Source organism: Anomaloglossus baeobatrachus, unplaced genomic scaffold (assembly GCF_048569485.1).
Source record: "Anomaloglossus baeobatrachus isolate aAnoBae1 unplaced genomic scaffold, aAnoBae1.hap1 Scaffold_302, whole genome shotgun sequence".
In the NCBI taxonomy this organism is placed as follows: Eukaryota; Metazoa; Chordata; class Amphibia; order Anura; family Aromobatidae; genus Anomaloglossus; species Anomaloglossus baeobatrachus.
Genome location: NW_027442447.1, coordinates 123,034 through 149,070, shown reverse-complemented (window position 1 = coordinate 149,070; position 26,037 = coordinate 123,034). Strand labels below are relative to the sequence as shown.

The following is a 26,037-nucleotide window of genomic DNA, read 5'->3' as shown; positions in this document are numbered from 1 at the left end:
GGAGCATAGTACTAGTGGTAAGTCTGGCAATTAACCGCTTAGGAACTGCTAAAGCAGGACAACTGGTTTTCCTATTAAAAGTCCTAAATAAACAGTAGGCTTAAAGGACTGATGTATTCACTGAAGATGTTTGCTTACTTCAAACGTTAGAGATAGGCTATTGTTAAAAAGTACTTACTCTCTGAAGTTCAATTCTGAGTGTTTAATAGTGCAAATAAAAATTATTAGGTTTCATAATCAACTGTTTTAATATTTTTATTTGTGTAAAACAATTAGATTTGCAAAAAGACAAAGTTTTGCTTGTGTACAACTTGATTAAAAAATCTGATTTAAATCAAATGATTTAAATCAAAAAAATCTGATTTAAATCAAAAAAATCTGATTTTTTTGATTTTTTTAAAAAAATCAAGATTTTTATCCACCCTGGTCATGATTGAGGTTCCCCAGGCCCTCACATCACCAGGTAATAGACAGGACTAAATACACACGGCCTATAATTATCTGTATGTAAGGAATAAATTCAGTCCCTGTATGTGTCTCCCCAGTTCTATCCAGTAAGAGGACAACACCAGAGAGATGTCCCCGTCCTCTTCTCCCACAGGACTGTAAACAAGAAGATCCCGATGTTCCTCAGGATCATCAGGTAGATGGAGAGAAGGGGCCAGGAAATCTTCCTATGATGTGTAGACAGCTGTGAAGGTCTTGTGCTCAGTCTTGTTTTTTCCTCCAGTATTATATGATTTATACTTGTGTAATGAGAGCAGTGGAGATGGCAGGATTAGAGCTGATCATAGATGTGACTTCTCCATCTGTCTGTGACTTTTGGGTCACATTTATCCCATGCTCTATGCTGAGATCTTACATCAGGGTTTTGTTACGGGGGTATCAGGACAGACAGAGGCAACCCGTATGCCATAGGTCAAAAGGTTGCCGCACACACAAACACTGGTTGGACCTGCTTTGCTTTCCAGTTAGTTGTGCAGACTATCCCTGTGCTCACCCTGCTAGAGTTAAGCAGACCCTTGTGTCTTTCTTGGCTTACCGTCCTAAGTTTTCTTAGCTGTTCTGATTTCTCCACTGCCATCTGGTTTAAGAACTCACATCTTTGCCTTAGTATTCGCCAGTGTTAGCTTGCCATTCCATGTTCCTGGCATGGGGGTGTGAGTCATGGAAAGAGAAATCATTTTGGACTTGATCCTAGAGATTGTTGCTTGGAAGTTTGTTTGGTGTAGTGGTATTCAGTATCTCCCTTTTGATTTATTTTGCTTCCCTTATCTTTTTACCCACCTGTTCTTTTGGAATACGGTTTCTTTTTTCCTTGTCTGTGATTTTCCCTTCGTGAAATTATTATAGAGCAGGACTAGTGTTCCTCCTGCCCTGCTCACTATACACAGTTGTAGGTAGGGTAAGACAGGGATAAATACAGGATCGACACACAAGGTGAAAAAACCTGTCTTGGGACATCGAGGAGTTCAGGGTTGGTCAGAGTATGTGACAGAGGTTATCTTTCCTTTTCTTCCCTAGAGGCAGTAGTTCCCACCCCATCTTTCTCGCTGGACACCACTCAGCCTCTTGGTGGAATGCGACAACTAGGGACTGCCTTAAATTGGTACCTGGTGCCTACTATCAGCAAAGTCAAACCTTACGGCTCTGATGATGACTAGGTACTCACATACCCCTCCGAGTAAGCCTGGTTTAAGGCGCAGTGAGGCTACGCCCTTCTCCTCGACCTATTAGCGTTATAGGTTTACATGTAAATCTCCAAATGGCATGATTCAGGTGAAACCCCCAAGGGATCCATTCACTGTAATAAAGCAGCAGTGTTAGGCTATGTGCGCACTTCGCGTAATTTCATGCATTTACGCTGCGTATAGCACTGCAGCATAAATGCATGCGTCCTGCGTCCCCTGCCCAATCTATAAAGATTGTGCATAATCCGTGCGCATGATGCTTTTTTGAACGCAGCGTTTTGAGAGTCAAAAATTTGACAAAATCTCTGCGTTTAAAAATGCAGCATGTCACTTCTTTCGTGTGCTTTGGATGCTGCTCCCACTCCGTCTATGGGAGAGGCAGCATCCTGAGCGTATGAAAATGGCATCTATTCTGCAGACATACTGCATCCAGTACGCAGTGTTTCAACAGCGATTTGATGCGCAATGCACTGCCTAAGTCGCTGCAGAATTTGCAGCATGGACGTATGCACATAGCCTTAGTCTGGTCTCCATCTCGCCTCTGTTCTGCGGTGTCTGTCTTTTCAGAAATACACAAAACTGTGGCCAACTATTTTTTTTCTGCACACTTAAAAAAAAATGAACACCCCTGGATCATAGGCCAGAGACAGTACATAGTGTGTCCATCTGCCTCCTTATAGGGAATGTTCCATTCAGGGTTTCATCTGAATCTCGCATTTCAGAGATTTAATCCCCGTGTAAGTGCTCAGTGTAGAGAGCAGGATAAATGTGAGTCACACCTTACTGCGATCTTTGGGAGGCAGAACAAACAAATCAACAGCGGGTCAAGAATTTATTTGATATGGTGAGGTATAAGAGATTAGGGTTTATATCGGGTTTTTACGTTTGGCTACTATCACACACTACAACAACCATTAAACAAAAAAGTTTTTTTTCATATTTTGAGAGTTACAATTGTTTAATTCTTGTACGACTCATGTGAGGGCTTTTTTTTTTATGGGATGAGTTGGCGTTTTTATTTGTATCATTTTCAGACACTTCACATTTTTTGATCACTCCTTATTGTGATTCTTGGGAGGCAGAATGAACAAAAACCAACAATTTAGAAATCTATTTATTTTTCATGTCTTTCCCCGTGTGGTAAAAGTGATGAGACGGCTTTATTCCTCGGGTCAGGACGATTACAGCAATATGACATTTATATTTAATTCATGTTTTATTTCCTTCACACAATTAAAACTATTTTATAGGAAAAAAAAATGATTTTGCATCGCTATTTTGAGAGCGCTAACGTTTTGATTTCTCCACTGACGGAGCTGTATGGTGCTTTGTTTATTGCCGGGTGAGACGACTTTTCAGGGATACCATATTTAATTACATATGATTTTTATTTTTTTTAAACTTCTTTTTATTAAGTTTCAAAATACAATATATATGTCAAAGATAATAATAACAAAAGTTGAGACATTAATATATCAAAATAAGCCCAAACAGTCCCTAACCCCCCCCCCTTCCCCTCTCTACGTGCGCCCTCTAACTTATACCGTCTATTATTATGGAATTGGGCACTTATAAGTCCTAACAGGTACCACGATGTGCACTCATATTGAGATCTAAGCCTGGCTCTAGTGACATCTGGTAACGTGGGTATGAACGGGGACCATATTTCAAAAAATTTCCTTGTCAACTTTTCTTTGTCTGAAAGAGCGCCAAGCCAGTCCATTTTACATATGAACGTGACCTTTGTTTGAATGAGTGATAATGATGGGGGTTCTGGACTAAGCCACTTATGTAATATACGAGACGCATATAATAAGAGCTGCTTTAGTACGTTTTGTTATTTTTAGCTGGTCTTCCTCAGGAATGTTGAAGACAGCCTATTGTGGCGTCAATGGGAATTTAATGTCATATGTGGTTTGTAAGACTGAATGGACGCTCCTCCAAACCCCCCGAATCCTCGCACACTCCCAAAGGGGATGAAATAAATCTGTCTTCTCCATGCCACATTTAGAGCATACATAGTTTGTTGCTGGGTTTATTTTTGCTTGAATATAGGCGGTTACGTAGGCTCAATGAAAAATCACCAGTGCCATGTTGGGGTAACTGCTAGCTGATATCAATTTCCTTTGAATCAATGTTGCTTTCAAGAAATCCTCACTTTTATATTCCGGTATGACCTCCCCCCACTTAAAAGGCCTCTGACTCCTGTCTCCCACCACCAATATGAACTTAATCTTGCGTATATATGACTAGTTGAGAAAATCTGCGTCCTAGCTTGTCTCAGAAATGTATCTAGGTCTGTCCCTCGCTCACGTAGTGGTTTATTAGCGATACATTTCTGTGCAAAACTGCGAGCTTGGAGGAACAAAAAAGGGTTTCCAGCAAAAACCTGGAAGCGTTGTGCCAGTGTCTCATATGGGAGTATTAAATATCCAGGGTCCAGTAGGTCTGCCACATAGACACACCCCTGCCTCGCCAATGTATCATATTGTGATGGAGTCCTGCCCTTAAGGAACCTCGGGTTCCCCATAAAAGGCTGGAATGGCGAGTCCCAGGCGCTTGCCCCACACAATTTCCGTATCCTTCTCCATGTTAAAATCGTCTGCCATATTGTTGGAAGCTCCCTAATCTCATTTGGAGTTTCATCACCCTTCAGTTGCATGGGATTTTATTTTATTGTGGTTTATTCCTCTTTTTCACTGACAGTTTGATGAGAAACCATACTTTTTTCCATTTTTATTCATTTAATTTTGTTTTATGGTGTTTACTGAAGGATAACTAATGTGACAGATTTATACTGTAGATTAGAGTGTTCTGGATGCAGCAATACCAAATATGTGGTTTTTTTTTCTTTATTTTTGTTTTTACATAAATATACGTAATTATTGGTAGAATATGTCTTTCTTTTGTTTTATTTTTTTTAATATTTTTTTTAAAAAAATTCCTTTTTCCCTTTTTTTTTTTTACTTAGTACCTATATGGGGTATCAACTTTTATTACTCTGACCATTGGTATAATGTTTTACAATCCACCCATATTGCAATACACTACACCTGTCAGTGTGATGCTGACAGAATGCCTGTTAGACATGTTCCAGGCATGGTCTAACACAACACCATAGCTGGTAGATCTGAAGGTCATCATTTCACCTGGGGTTGTCATGGCAATAATTGGACCCACGTGATCACGTTGCGGGAGCCCCGATCGGGTGGGAGAGAGTGCATTCCCTCTCTCAGCCTCCTGAATGCTGCAATCGCAATTAATTGTAGCATTTAGGCAGTTACACAGCCAAGGACAGTACAGGCACCATAGCCAGGACATATCAGTACATCCATTTGCGTGAATGCACTGCTAAATAAGTCATACCAGTACATCCAATGTCAGAAAGGGGTTAAACCGTATAGAATTACAAAAGCAATAAAATGTGAGGTTTTTTTTAATTTCACCTCTCTGTTGTGGAAATATTAGCAATCTAAGTACTGGCACATAATGAGTTCATTTTTTTATTATGTCCAACTGGGTATTAGTTACTCTCTGGTGGGGGCTTGTGCGTCTTCTGCCTGTATGAGTTACCCAATCATAAGCAGGCATCCAAAACCTAGAGTGCGAACACCTCCCACCATAGCTTAGGTTTTTCAGTGTGTGAGATGTAAGGATACAACTCTGATCTCCTGGTCTGACCTCCTGCATGATTAGACAATGCTGGGTATAAACCACAGATGACTCACACCTTTCAGATAAGAACTACTCACTGCCTGTCCAACTTGTAATCTGTGGATGAATATTACCATATATTGGGTGTCCTTTTAGGATGCACTTATACAGTGCTGGTCAGCCCGCCTGATCTAATAGTATGAGCATCACTAAAAGGCTGGTGACCAGTCACTGTGCACCACACTTAAGGCTACTTTACACACTGCGATATCGGTCCCGATATCGCTAGTGTGGGTACCCGCCCCCATCTATTGCGCGACACGGGCATATCGCTGCCCGTGCCGCACAACATCGCCCACAGCCGTCACACATACTTACCTGTCCGGCGACGTCGCTGTGACCGGCGAACCGCCTCCTTTCTAAGGGGGCGGTCCGTGCGGCGTCACAGCGACGTCACTGAAACGTCACTGAACCGCCGCCCAATAGCAGCGGAGGGGCGGAGATGAGCGGGACGTAACATCCCGCCCACCTCCTTCCTTCCGCATAGCGGCCGGGAGGCAGGTAAGGGGAGCTTCCTCGTTCCTGCGGCGTCACACGCAGCGATGTGTGCTGCCGCAGGAACGAGGAACAACTTCGTTACTGCTGCAGTAACGAGATTTGAGAATGGACCCCCGTGTCGCCGATTAGCGATTTTGCACGTTTTTGCAACGATGCAAAATCGCTTATCGATGTCACACGCAACGGCATCGCTAATGCGGCCGGATGTGCGTCACGAATTCCGTGACCCCAACGACTCCGCATTAGCGATGTCGTAGCGTGTAAAGCCCGCTTTATTTGAGTGAATGACACCCTATACAGGCCTTATCTGTGTACATTTATAATACTGGCAACAATTCCCACCATGAATGGTAATATTGTGACCTTTGTTGATAAATATGGCTGTCTTTTCAATGCTCTGAAAACTCAGTTTTGCTCTGTTAGTCTAAAGCCTCATTCAGAAACCCATGCAGCACAGACATCTGAATGAGGCTTTACACTGACATAGAAGAGCTCAGTTTGCAGAGTGCAGTAAAAAGAAAGTAACAGGAAAGTCAGCATCTACTTACAGTCCGTGTATCGAATCACATGTTATACATTCCGCTGAGACATCTATCTAATCCTCTATTGTGAGATACAGTTGCCAGAGCCATGTATCTAATCCTATCATGTGTGATTGCTGTGCTGTGTATTTACTGTTATGTAAGATACAGTCCATAAATCTTATCCTATCATATGAGATACAATCCGCTGATCTGTATATCCTATTATGTATGAAGCTGACTCCTGAACTGTCTATTTACTGCGACTTAAGCGCTGCAGCCACATTGATATGACTGCTCCGCTGAAATATCTGTAGAGACCAGTGAGCAGCACAGTGACAACTAACAAAATGTGCAAAAATTTTATAGTAATATAACCACTCTTCAGTTCTAAACCGTCAATCCATCGGGTCTTTAGGGTGCTTTACACGCTGCGACATCGCTACCGATATATCGTCGGGGTCACGACGTTAGTGACACACATCCGGCTCTGGTAGCGACATCGCAGCGTGTGACAACAAGGAGCGACGATCAACGATCTCAAAATCGTTCAAAAACTGTGATCGTTGACATGTCGCTCCTTTCCTTATTATCGCTGCTGCCACAGGTACGACGATGTTCGTCGTTCCTGCGGCATCACACAATGCTATGTGTGACACCGCAGGAACAAGGAACATCTCCTTACCTGCGTCCACTGGCAATGCAGAAGGAAGGAGGTGGCGGGATGTTACGTCCCGCTTATCTCCGCCCCTCCGCTTCTATTGGCCGGCCGCTTAGTGACACCGCAGTGACGTCGCTATGACGCCGAACGCACCTCCCCCTTGAGAGAGGGATTGTTCGGCGGTCACAGCAACGTCGCTGACAAGGTATGTGCGTGTGACGCTGCCGTAGCGATAATGTTCTCTACGGCAGCGAGCACCAAATGTCGCACCAACGACGGGTGTGGGTGCTATCGCGCACGACATCGCTAGCAATCGCTAGCGATGTCGCAGCGTGTAAAGTACCCTTTTCAGTTTCTTAATCTGTTGGGCCGCACCAACCATAACTTCCCATAAACTGTTCAGAGATGGGACTATTTTCCTTCAGCAGAAATCTTCCTTAGAAAAGGAGCCCACAAGTTCTCTGTAGGATTTAGGTCAGGTGAGGAAGGAGCCGAGTCAGTAAATATCAGTTTTCTTGAAAGATACAGACTTATTCCTCCACCACTGCTTTATGAATATTTCTTCGAAAAACTTGTTGTGAAGAGAGCACAGGAGGCGCAGCAGGCAGATTATATAAGTGCGATTCTGTTGTTTTCGGGATGATACTCCTGTGTTTCCTTTAGTCTCTGATGACATCACTGCAGCTATGTTACTGGTCACAGCGGTGATGTCACTATGTATGACACGTGACATCACCGTGGCCCTCAATTTGCTGTAACTCATGTGACTGTGACATCACTGTGACCTCAATCACCGAGGATCCATCCTCACTGGATATTAACCTTATATTTCACTCCACACACAATCTACACGTTCTGTCTTATCATATGTTTCCCCTTATTCTCTCCAATAATTGTATTATTACAGCGGATTCTTTATGATGTTACATTGTCATCTTCTCTGATAGATACAGATGACCCATCTATGAGAGGCAGGAAGTGAGGAAATCCATCTGCCCTAGGTCCTCGGCCCCTTTCTGCCCTCGGTCCTCGGCCCCTTTCTGCCCTAGGTCCTCGGTCCCTTTCTGCCCTAGGTCCTCGGCCCCTTTCTGCCCTCGGTCCTCGGCCCCTTTCTGCCCTCGGTCCTCGGCCCCTTTCTGCCCTCGGTCCCTTTCTGCCATCGGTCCTTGGCCCCTTTCTGCCATCGGTCCTTGGCCCCTTTCTGCCATCGTTCCTCGGCCCCTTTCTGCCCTCGGTTCTCGGCCCCTTTCTACCCTAGGTCCTCGGCCCCTTTCTGCGCCCCACACAGTATAATGTTCCCCCAGAATGTTCTCATTATATGTTTCCCCTTATTCTCTCCAGTAATTGTATTATTACAGCGGATTTTCTATGATGTTACATCGTCATCTTCTCCCCATTCAGGTCCCTACCATATCGGATCCTCTCAGTGGAGATCTTCTATATAAGAGAATTCTCCTGATTGACCCATCAAGGATGGAAAAGGAGAGGGATAAGATGGCGGAGAGGATATTACACCTCACCCTAGAGATCCTCTTCCGGCTTACTGGAGAGGTGAGAGATTCTGATGACGTCACATTACATCATTCTTATCTATGGGAATAACAGATGGACAGAACTGGAGAGGTGAGGACTCTGGAAATGTCTGGAGTGAGATTTATTACTGTGTCTCTCCATAACCAGGATTACACAGTAGTGAAGAAGACCTCTAGTGAGCACTGTCAGGCCCCTGTGTCTGAGGGATGGGGAAGACCCCTGAGCCCAATCACGGGGCCTCCACCTCACCCCCCGATACATGAGGACATCAATGACCAGAAGATCCTAGAACTCACCTACAAGATGATTGAGCTGCTGACTGGAGAGGTGACACTGCTGGGAATGCTGGGACATTATACAGTAACGCTATGGAGGGATCGGGGGGGTGACGGTATCATTGTATGTGTCAGGTTCCTATAAGGTGTCAGGACGTCACCGTCTATTTCTCCATGGAGGAGTGGGAGTATTTAGAAGGACACAAAGATCTGTACAAGGGCGTCATGATGGAGGTTCCCCAGCCCCTCACATCACCAGGTAATAGACAGGACTAAATACACACGGCTTATAATTATCTGTATGTAAGGACTGAATTCAGTCCCTGTATGTGTCTCCTCCAGCTCTATCCAGTAAGAGGACAACACCAGAGAGATGTCCCCATCCTCTTCTCCCGCAGGACTGTAAACAAGAAGACCCCGATGTTTCTCAGGATCATCAGGTAGATGGAGAGAAGGTGCCATGAAATCTCCCTATGATGTGTAATCGGCTGTGAAGGTCTTGTGCTCAGTCTTGTTTTATCCTCCAGTATTATATGTGTTATACTTGTGTAATGAGAGCGGTGGAGATGGCAGGATTAGAGCTGATCATAGATAGGACTTCTCCATCTGTCTGTGACTTTTACAATATTTGTTTCAGGGGGAAGATCTGCCCCATATTAATACTACAGAGACATATGTGAGGGGTGATGAGCGGAGTAAAGAGGAGATTCCTACAGATAACCGCCCAGGTGAGTAGTGACCACTAAATGCAGAGAAGTCACAGATTCTTCTTAGTCATCGGCTGCTATGATGTGGGACTAAAAAGAATTGAAAATAACTTATCCTAAAAATAAGGTGTAAGAGGTTCCCGTACATCCTAGACATGGGGAATGTGCAGTTTATAGTGGAATGTTCACATGTTCCATATTATTTATACTGGTGAATCGTTCATTTCTTGTATATTAGTGCAGGTAGTACATTATACTTATGTGCAGGTATATTCTAAAATAATATATAAGCAGGAGGACGAGAGTCAGAAGGTGCCAAAAAGTAAATATAATTTTATTGTTACAATCATAAATGTGCAACCAGCAAAAAAGGAGATAAAAGCACAGAGGGATGTGAAAAAACATAAGCAGGACCGCCAAAATGAATGGTATTAAGGGATGACCAGTTACATGAATAGAACATACAGGGGAAATATCAGAGCGAATAATAAAGGGACAATACATATAAAGTGCATGTGCATAAATATATATGAATAGCCCGCTCAGACACCCCCAATGCATAAATAGTCTGGTCCAATCATTTAAATGAGGCAGCATATACAAAGTAAAGTGGCCAGTGCATGATCCTGAATATTCAAGAAAGAGGCTCCCCCATACCCCACCAACGTACGTTTCGTCTATTTGAGCCCCGTGCTAAAGTTCGGCTTCCTCAGGGAGGGAGAAGGCGGCGCTGCCTTCTCCCTCCCTGAGGAAGCCGAACTTGAGCACAGGGCTCAAATAGGCGAAACGTACATTGGTGGGGTATGGGGGAGCCTCTTTTTGCATATTCAGGATCATGCACTGGCCACTTTACTTTGTATATGCTGCCTCATTTAAATGATTGGACCAGACTCTATTTATGCATTGGGGGTGTCTGAGCGGGCTATTCATATGTATTTATGCACATGCACTTTATATGTATTGTCCCTTCATTATTCGCTCTGATATTTCCCCTGTATGTTCTATTCATGTAACTGGTCATCCCTTAATACCATTCATTTTGGCGGTCCTGCTTATGTTTTTTCACACCCCTCTGTGCTTTTATCTCCTTTTTTGCTGGTTGCACATTTATGATTGTAACAATAAAACTATATTCACTTTTTGGCACCTTCTGACTCTCGTTCTCCGGCTTATATATATGTCAGTTTGAGTCTGTGCAATGGTCTTATTGACCAACCTGGGCTAGATTTTGCCCAGTATGATTTTTCATACTGCTGTATGGGGGTCCCTATATTTAATATATTCTAAAATAAGACACATGTACAAAACCTCTAGATGCAGAGTGGTGCCGGACACCCCCTTTAAATGATAAGGGTTTATTAGAATCGGTGTGGAAAAATGTTGCTGTATACAGGCCAGATACAGAGGCGGCTATCTACACCCCCCCCCGCGACAGTTTTCCTGCACGTGTTCTACTATTTGGTTACTTAAAATGGTTGCCTAGATCTCTTGTACGGAGTATAACAGCATTTTTCTGCACCTGATTGTCAGGCCAAGATCGAAGAAGAGCACTAAAGTAGTTGCCCTGAAATGGCAATGGATTTAACAGGAGAGTAATGCTTATATTATAATAATAATCTTCATTTCTATAACGCTAACATATTCACATTTACAATTCAAAGGTTCATATACAAACAATCATAAGTAGTTAAGCCCCTCCCTCTAAAGGGTAAGCCCAGGTCCCCCTGTGATCCAGTGTTTTCACTACTCCCATTTGCTGCCTCTATATTGGCCACAAGCGTTACAGCAATGACTGGCACAGAGCAAAAGAGTCTGAGCAGTGATTAGCTAGTCATAACGATTACTCTGGCTGCAGCATTAAGGATTCATTGGAGAAGGGAAAGTCTAGTGAGGGGGAGGCCAATTAATAGAGAATTACAGCAATCAAGGCGGGAGTGGGTCAGGGCCACAGTGAGGGTTTTTTAGTTGTTTCTATAGTGAGAAAGCGGGGATCCTAGAGATGTTTTTCAGGTGCAAGTTGTCACGGGTTGATAGGAGAACACAGAGAAGCCTATACTGGCCCTAGGGTGAGCGTAGGGGCTCAGCCTTAACATCTGGAGGTACCCTTGTTGGTAGGGAGGTCCAGGCCTCTAACCTAGGTCATATCTCCTGCCCTTGTCCCTGGTGTTAAGACCTCCTCCACAATCCATCACCCGGGGGAAGGGACAAGAACCAAAATAAACACCCCACTAACAAATATGATAAACAGGGGCAACAACTACTCGTTCACATGGGAACCACACACAAAGGAGCCACTAACAGTGCATGAGGGGAAATAAACAGAAAAGGGGGGGAAGGAAACACACTACTGGGGAACATCCATAGCATTTAACCAGCACACCTAGAACTGCTGCAGAAAGCACCAATGCTGCAGCCCACAACACAAGTCTCAGAGAGAGGAAAATAACAGCTCCTTCCACCTCCTGGCCAAGCTTCCAAATGATGAAAATAACCTGCACCCTCTGGTGGAAGTTGAGGGTATTTATAGGGCCTGGGCTTGGTCCCAACTGGAAACACCTGGCCAGGAGTCAGGAGCTGACATTAACCCTTTCCTCCCCAAAGGAAAGGGAGTCCATTTAATAAACTGAATCCCACAAGAAAAAGTGAGACTCGGACTCAGAACTTGTCACCAAAATCTGCAACAGTGGAAAGTTCATGACATAAGCGACAAGACTGACCGAGAGATTGTGTATAGGAGGTGAAGGGAACATCGGTGTCAAACATAACACACAGATAGCGAACCTGCTGCCTAGGCGTTATCATGGTGCTGCACACAGAGAGGGAGATGTCAGGGTTAGGGAGGTTAGTAGACAAAGGGAGTAGAAGAAGTTCAGTTTTGGAGAGGTTAAGTTTCAGAAAGAGAGCAGATATGATGTTGGAGACTAGAGACAGACAGTAACTGGTGTTCTGTAGTACAGCAGGGGTGAGATAAGGGAATGAGTTGTATAGCTGTGTATATTCATTTATCACATTCTTCCACATTTTTAACCACATGATAAAACCACTTTACAAATTTACTTTCCAGTTTTACACTTTCTTCAAAGTCAGAGCTTCTTCGTACATAATTGCAGTGCTCCTCCATTCTTCAGTAAAATGCATGTGGCTGTCAGGGATTGTGTTGGACAGACCCCTCTAATAGGACTGACTGACAGGCTCATTTACGATTCTCCACTAAGAATCTTACTACAAAATAGTTGTGACCGACGCTCTGAGACATGAACCTAGGGAGATGCTGAATTCAACACTGAATTGGGAAACTGCTAGAGCCGATCCTGGTGGCCTGATATCATTCTCTAGTGGTCCTTGCTCCGTAGTCTTCAGTTAGAATGTGAACTGTTTTGTCACCATTACCTTAGTGAATAATGAAATTTTGCAGCATGACTTGCAATTTTAATGGACTTTGGATATAGTTAAAAAATAAACTATACATTATTGAAAAGGTATTAACAGTGTTATTCTTGACAGGTGACTGTATTAGGAGATCAGAGGGGCTTCTGACTTCTTCAGACATTCTATCATATCATCTTGGTGTGCCACAAGACACATATGAAGAACATTGCGTTATTCCAGCTGTATCCTCAACGCTTCAGAGCAAAGATCTACCATCTGATCCTATTAAACAGGTCCTATCTTCTGATTCATCACAGGCTATTAAGGAAAATAAAAGTCACAGAAGAGGAACGAAGACATTTTCATGTTCAAAGTGTGGGAAGTGTTTTAATTGTCAATCAAACCTTGTTGTACAGAAGAGACCTCACACAGGGGAGAAGCCATATCCATGTCCAGAATGTGGGAAATGTTTTGGAAAAAAATCAAATCTTGTTACACATCAGTTAACTCACATAGGACATAAGCAATTTTCATGTCCAGAATGTGGGAAATGTTTTACAACTAAATCAAATCTTGTTACACATCAGAGAACTCACACAGGGGAAAAGCCATATCCATGTTCAGAATGTGGGAAATGTTTTGGAGAAAAATCATATCTTATTACACATCAGAGAATTCACACAGGAGATAAGCCATTTTCATGTCCAGAATGTGGGAAATGTTTTACAACTAAATCACATCTTGTAAGACATCAGAGAACTCACACAGGGGAGAAGCCATTTTTATGTTTAAAATGTGGGAAATGTTTTACACATAAATTAACTTTTGTTACACATCAGAGAACTCACACAGGGGAAAAGCCATATTCATGTTCAGAGTGTGGGAAAGATTTTACTCGGAAATCAGGTCTTCGTTTCCACCAGAGAATTCACACAGATGTGAAGCCATATTCATGTTCACAATGTGAGAAATGTTTTACACATAGATCAAATCTTATTACACATCAGAGAATTCACACAGGGGAGAAGCCTTTTTCATGTCCAGAATGTTGGAAATGTTTTAAAATTAAATCAAATCTTGATACACATCAGAGAATTCACACAGGGGAAAAGCAATTTTCATGTTTAGAATGTGGGAAATGTTTTGGAAATAAATCAACTCTTGTTACACATCAGATAACTCACACAGGACATAAGCTATTTTCATGTCCAGAATGTGGGAAATGTTTTGCAACTAAATCACATGTTATTACACATCAGATAACTCACACAGGACATAAGCCATTTTCATGTCCAGAATGTGGGAAATGTTTTACAACTAAATCACATCTTGTTACACATCAGAGAACTCACACAGGGGAGAAGCCATTTTCATGTTTAAAATGTGGGAAATGTTTTACACGTAAAGTAACTCTTGTTACACATCAGAGAAATCACACAGGGGAAAAGCCATATTCATGTTCAGAATGTGGGAAAGATTTTACTCGGAAATCAGGTCTTCGTTTCCACCAGAGAATTCACACAGATGTGAAGCCATATTCATGTTCACAATGTGGGAAATGTTTTACAGATAGATCAAATCTTATTACACATCAGAGAATTCACACAGGGGAGAAGCCTTTTTCATGTCCAGAATGTGGGAAATGTTTTAGAATTAAATCAAATCTTGATACACATCAGAGAATTCACACAGGGGAAAAGCCATTTTCATGTTTAGAATGTGGGAAATGTTTTGGAAATAAATCAACTCTTGTTACACATCAGAGAACTCACACAGGAGATAAGCCATTTTCATGTCCAGCATGTGGGAAATGTTTTACAACTAAATCACATCTTATTACACATCAGAGAACTCACACATGAGATAAGCCAATTTCATGTTCAGAGTGTGAGAAAGATTTTAATGTAATATCAAATTTGGTTGAACATCAGAGAATTCACACAAAGGAGAAGCCATGTTCATGTTCAAAATACGGTAAACGTTTTGTGTGTAAATCACATTTGATTAAACATCAAAAAAATCACACAGGGAAAAAGCCATATCTTTGTGGAGAATGTGAGAAATTATTTTCTTTCAAAACATCTCATGTTAATTATTAAAGCGCTCACATAGGTGAGAAGTCATTTTCATACCCAGAAAGTGTGAAATGTTTTATTTATTAAATGTTTATTCTTTTTATCAAAAATTAAGAATTTAAGTAACTTTTTTGTTTCCCCCACAAAAAAATGTAAGAACCAAAAAACTTACAAAATAGCAATTTTTTGTGTTGTACAGTAATTTTTATTACGATTTTCAAAAGTTTAACAGGGAAGAATACAGTAAAAATCAAAACAATAGATTACATAGCTTGGGGGAGGTAGGGAGTAGAGATGAGCCACCCCCCTAGAGTTCGAGTTCGGTTCGTCGAACGGTGCCCCGTTCGACGAGCCATTCGACGAACCTCTCGAACCCCATTGAAAACAATGGGAGGCAATCACAAACACCTAAAAACACCTTGAAAACACCCTCAAAGTTGGCCAAAAGGTGACAAACCACTCCCAAGACAACACAAACACATGGGAAAGTGACAAGGACAAATACCCATGCGAAAACTAAACAGCTGGATGAAGAAAAAGAGGAGGAGACACAGTTATATGAGAATATGAAAGGGAACATCGATGCCATTACTGTGCAACTTGAGCCTTGCTCATTTTAGGCTTCCAATCTGGATAAATTGCCTGAGCTCGCCAAGTACGCCTTGGGGATCTTGTCGTGTCCCGCAGCCAGCGTTCTCTCACAACGTGTCTTCAGTGCTGCTGGGGGTGTGCTGACAGATAAGCACACGCGTCTGTCCACTGACAATGTGGACATACTAACATTCACCAAGATGAACAAGTCATGGCTCACAGAGGACTTTTCTTCCCCTGGGTCATCCAGGGGAGGCGAAAGGCACGTGTATTTTTGAGAGTGCTTCATGCAAAGCATCTTTTTCATCTTGAAAATGGGGGTCAACTGATGCCAGTCAAGTGGGGTGTGTGTGGCCCAATGTGTGGAAACGAGGGAGACTGTGGTTGGAGTCCCCTCGCTTTTGAAAAAAGAACCAAGATGAACAAGTCATGGCTCACAGAGGACTTTTCTTCACCTGGGTCATCCAGGGGAGGCGAAAGGCACGTGTATTTTTGAGAGTGCTTCATGCAAAGCATCTTTTTCATCTTGAAAATGGGGGGCAACTGATGCCAGTCAAGTGGGGTGTGTGTGGCCCAATTTGTGGAAACGAGGGAGACTGTGGTTGGAGTCCCCTCGCTTTTGAAAAAAAAACCAAGATGAACAAGTCATGGCTCACAGAGGACTTTTCTTCCCCTTGGTCATCCAGGGGAGGCGAAAGGCACGTGTATTTTTGAGAGTGCTTCATGCAAAGCATCTTTTTCATCTTGAAAATGGGGGGCAACTGATGCCAGTCAAGGGGGGTGAGTGTGGACCAATTTTTGGAAACAAGGGAGACTGTGGTTGGAGTCCCCTTGCTGTGTTTTACATGCTTTTAGAAGGGCATGACATGGCTTAGAGGTTGACTTTCAGCATCTGCAAACTGTTGGCTACCAAAATGCTGTCTTTCCAACCTTTTTAACTGAGGATTTTTGAGACCTTATGCCCATCGCAGTGCCCCAAGAGCCGATGCCCAGGCGCCACTCCTTCTCCAACAAAGGCGTGCCCGCGCTACACCAGCATGTCGCACAAAACATCACCGCTTCTTTGAGAAACTGTGTGTGACAGGGTGCATTTCACCACAGATACTTGGCCCAGTAAGCATGGACAGGGGCGTTACATGTCGCTGACTGGGCAATGGGTTACTATGGGGAGAGATGGAGAAGGGTCTGCTGTACAAGTCTTGCCGTCCCCACGAGTTGTGTGTCAATCCTTCCTCTGTATGTAGAAGTTAATACACTGCTTCTGCCTCCTCAACCTTGTCTGGATCCTCCACCTCGGCCCAAACCCTGTGTGGTCGGGCCACCCGCATTGTAACTGCGAACAAGGAATCCCACACACCTCCTTACTATGCTGGCAGCAGAGCTCCACATCATGAGGCGGTCGACTCTTTTCTTTGAAATGTCTGTGAATTGTCACACCGCTAAAGAGTTGTGGACAGTAAGCCCTGGAGAGTGAGACCGAGTTTCATCAATGGTTGTCTCCACTCAACCAGCAGCCAGGGAAGGCCGGGTGCGACAATTGAACCTGGTTGTCTAGCAATTTTTAAAGCATTATCCTGGCCTACATGGCCTTCTGCAGAGAGCACGGTGTAATGCCTTCCTTGATCCACACACTCAGACGGCCTGTAAAGGATAGACTAGAGGGAAGCCACTCACCAAGCAGGACACCCAGACCCTGAAACCCTTTAACCCCTATACAGGGATTTGGAATTACACAGGGCCTAAGGTGATCAATACCTGTGGAAGGCTGCAGTTCCAGAGAATAGTAGTCAGGCAGGGTCAAAACATTAATTGAGGAAGAGGAACAGAATGGGATGGCCAGGACTTAATCAGAAAACAAGCAGAGGTGAAATGCGGATTGGCCAACGAGGTACATAAACAGCAAGCAGGCAGGAAAAGTCAGGAAACAAGCACACAAAATCACAAAACAGAACTGGGGGTAACAGTAACCAGAGGTTCAGAGCTATGTCTGGCAGTGGTCAGCAGACAGGCTGGGCCTAAAAAAGGGTGTGGTGTCTTCCCATTGGTTGTAGCTGAATGATGGTACTTCATCTGTGAGACACCCACCACCTACATTCAGCCAGTGGTTCTGCATCTGTCAAGGTAATGCAGCCCAGTGGGTGAGCATAACCTGCGTCCACCTGCGCCGCTGGCATTGACTCCTCTCCCATCATCAGCACTATGCACCAAAGGAACACGTCACCTGGCGACCGGAGTACAAATTGATGTAGCGGACTCCGGTGGTGACTTCACAGCCGTGTGCGGCAATGATGCAAACCTGGCTGCGGGCCTTCGTCAGGGCAATGTGACACACGTGCCTTGTATGGCTCACGTGTTGAATCTGATTCTACAGCAATTTTTAAATCACCATCCCAGCCTACATGGCCTTGTGCAGCGGGCATGATCGCTATGTGCTCACTTCCATCGTTCGCACCCAGCAGCTCAACAACTTTCATCGCTCCAGAAGTCTTAGGGTCTGGTGGTTAAACGCCTGAAATGTGATGTGCCGACACACAGGAATTTTAATCTGCACATGTTGCAGCGTTTGTGGCAGCACCGCCGAACCCTGCTGAAATACGTTATGACGTATACCCTGGGCTAACTTGATCCAGAGGTGGTGCAGATCACGCTGCTGGAGTGGTGTCAGATCAAGGACCTATACACCCTTCTACACAGTTTACAAATGTCGACGAAGATGTTTAGCACTGGCGATGCCATTCTCAACGTGACAATTCTGGTCATCTACATGATGGAGCACACTGTAAGCATTATTCGGAGTCAGGTGTTGGGACAAGAGGAAGAGGAGGATGTACAGGAGGAGTCATATGCGGAAGGGATAACAAGATCTACGAGGTCCGGACGGTCAGCGGCACCAAGACGGCAGTCATGGGACGGTGGGGATGAGGGATTATCGAGGGCGCATAGTATCATCAAAACTGTTGAGGAAGGTGCAGGAGCCCAGGAAGAAATGGAGGACGAACTGGCGATGGGCATGGAAGACTCAGCAGATGAGGGAGAGCTAGCTCACATTTCGGTTGTGCGAGGTTGGGGGGAGAGGGCAGAGGAAGGAGGCACGATTTTCACCTCTCCGCCACCAACACACCAAGGACTTGGTCCTCCTGGATGCACAAGACACATGAGTGCCTTCTTGCTCCACTACCTACAACATGACCCTCGTATTGTACGAATTCGAAGTAATGCTGACTACTGGGTTGCCACACTGTTAGATCCCTGGTACAAGACAAAATTTGGCGAAATAATTCCTGCCATAGAAAGGGACGCACGTATGCAGGAGTATCAGCAGAAGGTGGTACGCAATCTTAGATCTGCTTTTCCACTAAACACCAGTGCTGCACAGAGTGAATCTCAACGCTTTGTCATGGATAGGAGGAAATGGTCTTTTACTTGTCCACATCTGAGGGACCGAGGGCTGGCTGCTGTGCTGAGACGGCGTTGAGAACGGTGTCCCTGCAGAGTTGCACTTTTGGTCATATACAAAATGAGTTGAAAAAGGACAGATGCTGGTGGAAAGGGGAACAGGTGTGTTGGAAAGGGGAAAAAAGTTTGTGTCCGTGGGTTTGGTGATTAAGCAACAGTAACATTTGCTGAAGAAACAACATCTGTTATGGTGGGACTGGCAGATTTGGGTAAGGTGGTATATACTATGTTACCACTATATAAAAAAATTAAGAAGAAAAGAAAGAGAAAGGTATATATCCCCATCGCCAGTCGGTGTCCACCGTGCTCCCAAATGGAAAAGGAGAGGTTTGCAACTGGAAGGTTAGGTGGAGGATACAGATACTGGGTGACTCTGAAACTCATAACAGCCTGAACCGAGTTACACGACACTCGGATCTGGAGACTGGGAGCCCTGTTAGCGTCACAGGGTCCACACGCCCACCCAGCCCAGGAACTCCCTGTTAACAACACAGGGGCCATTGGGTACGCTGTCCATGTGCGTAGGGGCCACATCTGTGGACAGCAGGTGCATCAGCAGCAGCAGGCCTGTTAATGCCACTGGGCTGCACTAGCAGGACTGGTAGGACAGGAGCTGGTCTTAACCGTTCTGTGTTACCAACTGTGGTGGCGGCCTGCATCGACGCCCTATCCATGCCTACCTCTGGCTTAAAGCCGCAATGGGTTCAACACATGGAGGTGTGCTCTTTCAGAGCATAATAGAAGACTGCGCACCTCCTTGTTGGCTCCAGCCCCTTTTATAACCTGGGTCCCCCCCAAACCAGGGTGGACCACAATGCACCTCCTGGAGACAAAAGCAGAGTGACACGTCATGAGTGGCATAACTAGCGTCCTATTCGGAACCGCCACTTCAATGATGACTTCATGGCAGCCACGACCCAAACACCTCTCCAGTCATCGTCTGACCAACAATAATGAGGTGACAAGTCATAGGGGCGGGCCTCTGCAAGCCAGTTGGGAGTTGCCTGGCCACATCGTCAGGACACCTGATGCCCTGTGATCTATATGGGCCCCCCACATCAGGGGCAGAGCCAAAGAGTTCATTACCGGACCTAGCCTATGATGCAGTAAGTGCCTGAGCATGCTCAGTAGCATGAAATACAGTCTCCGAAAAAAGACTATCAGCTTCAGCATGCTGTCTAGGCACAACACAGGACTTAGACCCGGCCAGAAGTCCAAGTACCTGTGCAAAGCGGCTTTTCGCACTAAGTGTGGGAGCATGCGCTGTAGCCCGAAATGAAGACTAAGCCTCAGGAATGGCACAGTCAGGCTGAGCATACTCACTAGGCGAAACACTGGAGTTAGGCTGCGACTGGGGTAAATCGGCACACGCATGCACACTAGCCGCCTCTCCCCACTTAGACATGGAGGAGAAAGCAGCCAGCTGCACAACCCGAGGCACAGCCCTAAATGGCAGCTGACGCCTGGGCGCAACTGGAACCGCAGCAGGTTGCTTGCGTTTACGGCGGCACCAATTCATAACAACAAATAACAGCCAAAATAACAGGTGTACTTCTTCCCGTGGATAATCTGATATGATCCTTTTTTCAGGAACACGACATCGCTAACAAATGTAGATGAGGCACCAAAACAGCAGCTGCTTCAATGGATCTCAAGTGCGCCATAAAGTGGCCTCTCCTCCACCTCAAGTTCAATAGCACAAATACTCCATTCCACTGTGGTGTCAACCCAATCGCACTTGCTTCATAACAGCCCTCAAGTTTCCACCAGCCCTGCTGAGTATGGGGTAACAGAGATGGTTGAGTCTGCAGAGCTGTTCAGTCACACTATAGCCTGGGAATCAGAGGTCTGCTCCAAAGCTGCAGTGAGTACAAAGAAATTATTATTATTATTTATTTATAGAGCACCATTGATTCCATGGTGCTGTACATGAGAAGGGGGTTACATACACAATAGATATACAAGTAACAATAGACAGACTGGTACAGAGGGAAGAGGGCCCAGTGTTATGATCCGGAACCATGGAAGACCACCACAAATCATTGGCAAAAGGTGACAAGAGCATTGGCAACTAATCTGGCCGCCATCCCCTTACTAAACATCACAACTAGAAGTAGCTGAGGGGTGAACTAACATCCTGTGCACCGCGAACCCAGCCGGAGAACTAACTATTCTAAAGGTAGGAAAGATGAATAACTCTCTGCCTCACAAAATAGACAAGAATAGAAAGCCCCCCACATTAAAAGACTGCGGTGATATAGGAAAAACACAATACACAGATAGATGACAGGATTAGCAAAAGGTGAGGCCCCCGCTGACTAAAATAGGAAAGGACAGGAAAGGGACTGATGGTGGCCAGAGAAAAACCCTGCAAAATACCAACTTCCTGATAGTAGAAAAAGGCCCTCAGATCGCACAATCTGAACTCCGTCCTATACCAGGTGCCCTTGTCATACCAATGAACAGAAAACAAGCATCATAACAAATTCAACAAGCCACAAACACATGGACTCAAAGGAGCTATACTCCACACAGAACTGCAGGGAGTTCCCCAACAAACCACTGAGGGGGAAAATCCCTGCATGCAAATAAACTGAAAACAACCACAGCAAATGACAAACCCAGATAAGCAAAAGAACCAGACAATAAATAAAGAGCAAGCACTTATCTGGGATAGATGTGGTGTAGAGCAGGATGAAGCAGGCTGGAGATAGAACAACTGACATCCGGCAACAGCCTGCAATCAGACCAGGATTTAAATAAGCAGAGAGTTAGCAAAGGAAACACCCATTGCACAACACACCTGGTCCAAGTCCAAACCATTCCTGGCCATCAGAGGGAGCCTCCCAGCAGCCACAACATAACTAACATTCACAACAGCCCAGCCCTTGCGGGATTACATTATAAAGTATTTTGGGGAGGAGACAGTAGGTGTGGTGTAGGTTTGGCGGAAGCTATGCACGGTGGTGGTATCATTGAAGGTTATAGTCATTTCTGAACAGATGATTTTTCCGGTTCCGTTTGAAGCTTGCGGGTGTAGCAGATAATTGGACGTGTTGAGGCAGCGAGTTCCAGGAGACAGGGGAAATGATCTGCACAGTTGGCCAGAAGCTTTGTGAGTCGGATCCAGGCCCCGATGAAGAAGGTGCTGAGCATAATGTACACCCTCACTTCCAAAACGTACATCATCCTGGTGGAGATAATGGGGAACATGATGAGGAGACTCAGATACCTGATTGTAACTACAACTTTGCTATTCGGTCAGGGCAGGAAGAGGTTGTCACGGAGGACTCAGGACGAGGGGAATGAAAAACTCAGGGTGATGATGAGGTTGGAGACCCCACTTACTGTCAAACCAAAGTCAGCCAGTCGATGACGTCAGCAGAGGAGGTGGAGGAGGATGCTACTGACGACGAGTTTACGTTGTGTCTTCCTGGGCAGAGACAAAGTACTGGAACACGTCAACAGAATCCTCGGCCACAACTCTGCCTCTGAGCATAAGTCATGTTGGCTATGCAGGTCGCATGGGCTGTAAGCCTTGCCTAGCCTGGGACTTTTTGGACATCGCAAAGGATCACCCAAGTCATGTAATCTGTAAGATTTGTCAACAATCTCTAAGTAGAAGGCAAAAACTCACAATTTTGAGTACTTCCTCCATGAAGTGTCACATGGATATGAATTGATAGCATGAGGGTGTATTGCTCAGCTTTAGCCACTGTCAATGCAACATGCTTATTTGCCGTTCATTGCATGCATTGTTGCAGACTACACACAAGGGGCTGCTGTTTTTTGGATCTGCCTTTGTCTGTTTGGTTACTATAGCAATAGCAAATTGGTCTTCGGGTGTGGACTTGGAGATGATGTCTATGAACAGAAGGAAAAGTTAAAGGTGTGTGTTACAGCAAGGAGCCACCGCGGAAACATTTCGTTCAATTGTGAGGGGAGTCATGTTGGAGTTTGGTGAGGAGCACCGTAACGCCAGTGAGCAGCATCCTGTCCCACAGACCAACATTCTTCCGATGCTGTCTATACTGTTTACCGTGAGAGGAGCGTAAAGTCTGCATTTCTGGCAACTGGACATCACAGTACCCGGGTACGGTAGGCTGTGCCCAGACAGTAATGCGTGCACGCAACACTTTGTTTTATTAGCAAAACACATATCTGTTCTGGGTAGGCCGACTATATAGACAATAAGATTTGCTGCCTCTGCACTGTCAAATTGTCACTTACAGTTTAAATCATAGAGGGACAGCGATACATATTTGCATTGACTGTTGCTTTTCAAGATTTCCTTGACTGTGTTGCAGAGCTGTGTGGTTTGCATTCACACTGTTATCATCTGCCTTATCTGTGAGGTTTCAGCTAACAAGGTGGGGGGGGGGTAATGTGTTTTGTCTATGTTTAGGTAGATAACTTTGAAGCTTTTGTGATGCGCCACTGGTAAGTCGTGTTCGCACACACACACACACGCACAAACACACAATTACTGCTGCTACACAGAGGGATTAGCAGGTAGTAGGCAGCTGAATAGGTTGTTCTATTATTTCAATTTTATGCATGGTTCTTATTGTTTGTTTTGGGAAAGTTAAACAATCATTTATCAAACTAACTGCCTAGAGTCCTTTTCCTGTTGCGTGGTTTTGCTGCATACTGGGGAGCCCACCAAGTACAAGACTTAAAATGAAGCACAAGTCGCAATGGGAATTTCACTGTGCTACAATGCGCTCTAGCGGGGCTGTGCAACCACCCTCTTCCCCATCAAGTGCATCTGCATGCTCTTTATCCTCTGTGACTGTGGGGACAGCAGTCACACATGCTTTTTCACGATGAACTTCCACCCCTTTACCCGTAAGCGGGAGTGTGATTGTCAGGTCGTCACTTGTTTTGGAAGTGGAAACAGATGGTATTGTTGACCTGTCAGACATCGAGAGAACCACCATTGGATGAAGGCAACATTTTATCCACGCCTGCACCTTCGTCACAGATTGGCTGGACTACCTGCAGTTAATAATTGCGTTCCAGAAACGGAAAGGAGTGTAGAATGCACATGTGTTGTACCTTGCTTGGCAGCAAAGGAACACTAACTTAGTATTCCAGACAATTTTAGGATGGCAGAAAAAGAGTCAGCTCTTTTGGCAAATAAAATAGCGTGGCAAAAGTGGGCAGGTGAGTACAGTGGCCGTGTTCTGTGGGTACCAGGACAGTAAAGGAAGCCTCACTTTCTATCCCTCCTAATAATGAAATGCAGCAAGGAATTCCCAGAGTTTGCTTTAAAAATAGCGTAGCAAAATGTGAATGAGGGTTGAATGCAGAGGTGCTGGAAAATGCTTGGCACCAGTGGGACAGCAATGGAGTATAGCAGCCACTTTTTGGATGCCACTTATGTTCAGCACTGTTTGCTATAAAAATAGCGTAGCAAAATGTGCATGAGGGTTTAATGCAGAGGTGCTGGAAAATGCTTGGCACCAGTGGGACAGCAATGGAGTATAGCAGCCACTTTTTGGATGCCACTTATGTTCAGCACTGTTTGCTATAAAAATAGCGTAGCAAAAGTGGGCAGGTGAGTACAGTGGCGGGGTTCTCTGGGTCAGTGGACAGGAAAGGAAGCCTCACTTTCTATCCCTCTTAATGGTGAAATGCAGCAAGGAATTCCCTGAGCTTAGGTACACAGACGCTGTTATCTGAAGCTGTATACAGCGTTTCCACGGACCTGACTGTCACCTATGGCTCTGAGCCCGAGGAAATGAGCCCTGAAAAGGGCTGAAATAAACTTCTGTCCCTAATCTGTAGAGCGCTGTGTGTATAGCGTACACAGCAGGATCGGCGGCAGGAGCTGCGTGAGCGGTGACTGTCACCTACACACAGAAGGCAGATAATGGCGCCGTGAGGGAAAATGGCCGTATTTATAATGCAAGGACATGTGACATGGACAGCCTATGACACATGCCCTTGCTTGTCTGGCAAAAAAGACCACTTAGCTGTGTGTGTGTCTGGGATTGGCTGACATGCTGGCCCGCCCCACTGCACGCACGCTTAGGGAAAAAAAAAGAAAATGGCGATCGCCATTATCCCAGCAGCACTGATCTAAACGCGCCGCCCCCGCACACTATACGCTGAAATTAGATAATAGTGTGAATCACAGAGTGACTCACACTATTACAGTGAAAAGCCAGCTAGTAACTAGCTACTCTTTTTGCTGATCGAACCGTTCTCGAACGTAACTCGAGCTATCGAGCTTTTAGCATAAAGCTCACGTTCGAGTTCGATCTCGAGCACCCCCAAAATCACTCGAACATGAAATTGGCGAACCTCGAACATCGCTCAACTCTAGTAGGGAGTGAAAGAGGGATTCTAAAAAGTAATAGCAAGTTTTAATAGAAATAGAAAAGAGGGAGGGAAGGGAAGGTACAGGAAAAATTAACCCTTCAAACCCTTCACCCCAGGCAATTTTCCGTTTTTCATTTTTGTTTTTTCCTCCCCTTCTTCCGAGAGCCTTAACTTTATTTTTCCAGCAATTTTGCCATTTGAGGGCTTATTTTTTTGTGGGACGAGTTGTGTATTTGAATGAAGTCATTAGTTTTACTATATAGTGTACTGGAAAACAGGAAAAAAATTCCAAGTGAGTTGAAATTGCAAAAACAGTGCAATTGCACAATGTTTTGGGGACATTTTATTCAGTGTTTGTGGATACTAAACATGTATATGTTTTATTTTTGTCTAAGGAGTTAACAAAAATTCTGAAGTTTGTCCTAATAAAAAAATTTCGCTTTTGGCAACATTTTCTGAGGCCCATAGCGTTCTCATTTCTCGGGATCTGGGGCTCAGTGATGGGTTATTTTTTGCATCATGAGCTGACGTTTTTAATTTTACTATTTTTCTGCAGTTGCTAAGTTTTGATCGCCTGTTATTACATTTTTAAACAATATTGCAGTGACCAGAAAACTTA

At 44.6% G+C, this 26,037-nt stretch overlaps 2 protein-coding genes across 2 annotated transcripts in view; one reads left to right on the top strand and one right to left on the bottom strand.

Moving 5' to 3' along the window:
- Nucleotides 1-26,037, bottom strand: part of LOC142268471 (uncharacterized) — a 202,153-nt gene that overhangs the window by 153,162 nt on the left and 22,954 nt on the right. The window lies entirely within an intron of this gene.
- Nucleotides 8,489-15,094, top strand: LOC142268467 (uncharacterized). The gene is made up of 6 exons (XM_075332355.1): nt 8,489-8,636; nt 8,766-8,945; nt 9,029-9,152; nt 9,236-9,333; nt 9,531-9,621; nt 13,105-15,094. Exons 1-6 carry the CDS (start codon nt 8,559-8,561, stop codon nt 14,829-14,831), a joined length of 2,298 nt encoding a protein of 765 aa, XP_075188470.1. The 5' UTR covers nt 8,489-8,558; the 3' UTR covers nt 14,832-15,094.

Bases quoted from the DNA above. Each gene is read 5' to 3' on its own strand.
- LOC142268467 (XM_075332355.1), top strand. From the start codon at position 8,559: ATGGAAAAGGAGAGGGATAAGATGGCGGAGAGGATATTACACCTCACC. The intron at 8,946-9,028 runs GTGACACTGCTG...TGTATGTGTCAG, and splicing joins TTGAGCTGCTGACTGGAGAG to GTTCCTATAAGGTGTCAGGA. The intron at 9,334-9,530 runs GTAGATGGAGAG...TATTTGTTTCAG, and splicing joins ATGTTTCTCAGGATCATCAG to GGGGAAGATCTGCCCCATAT.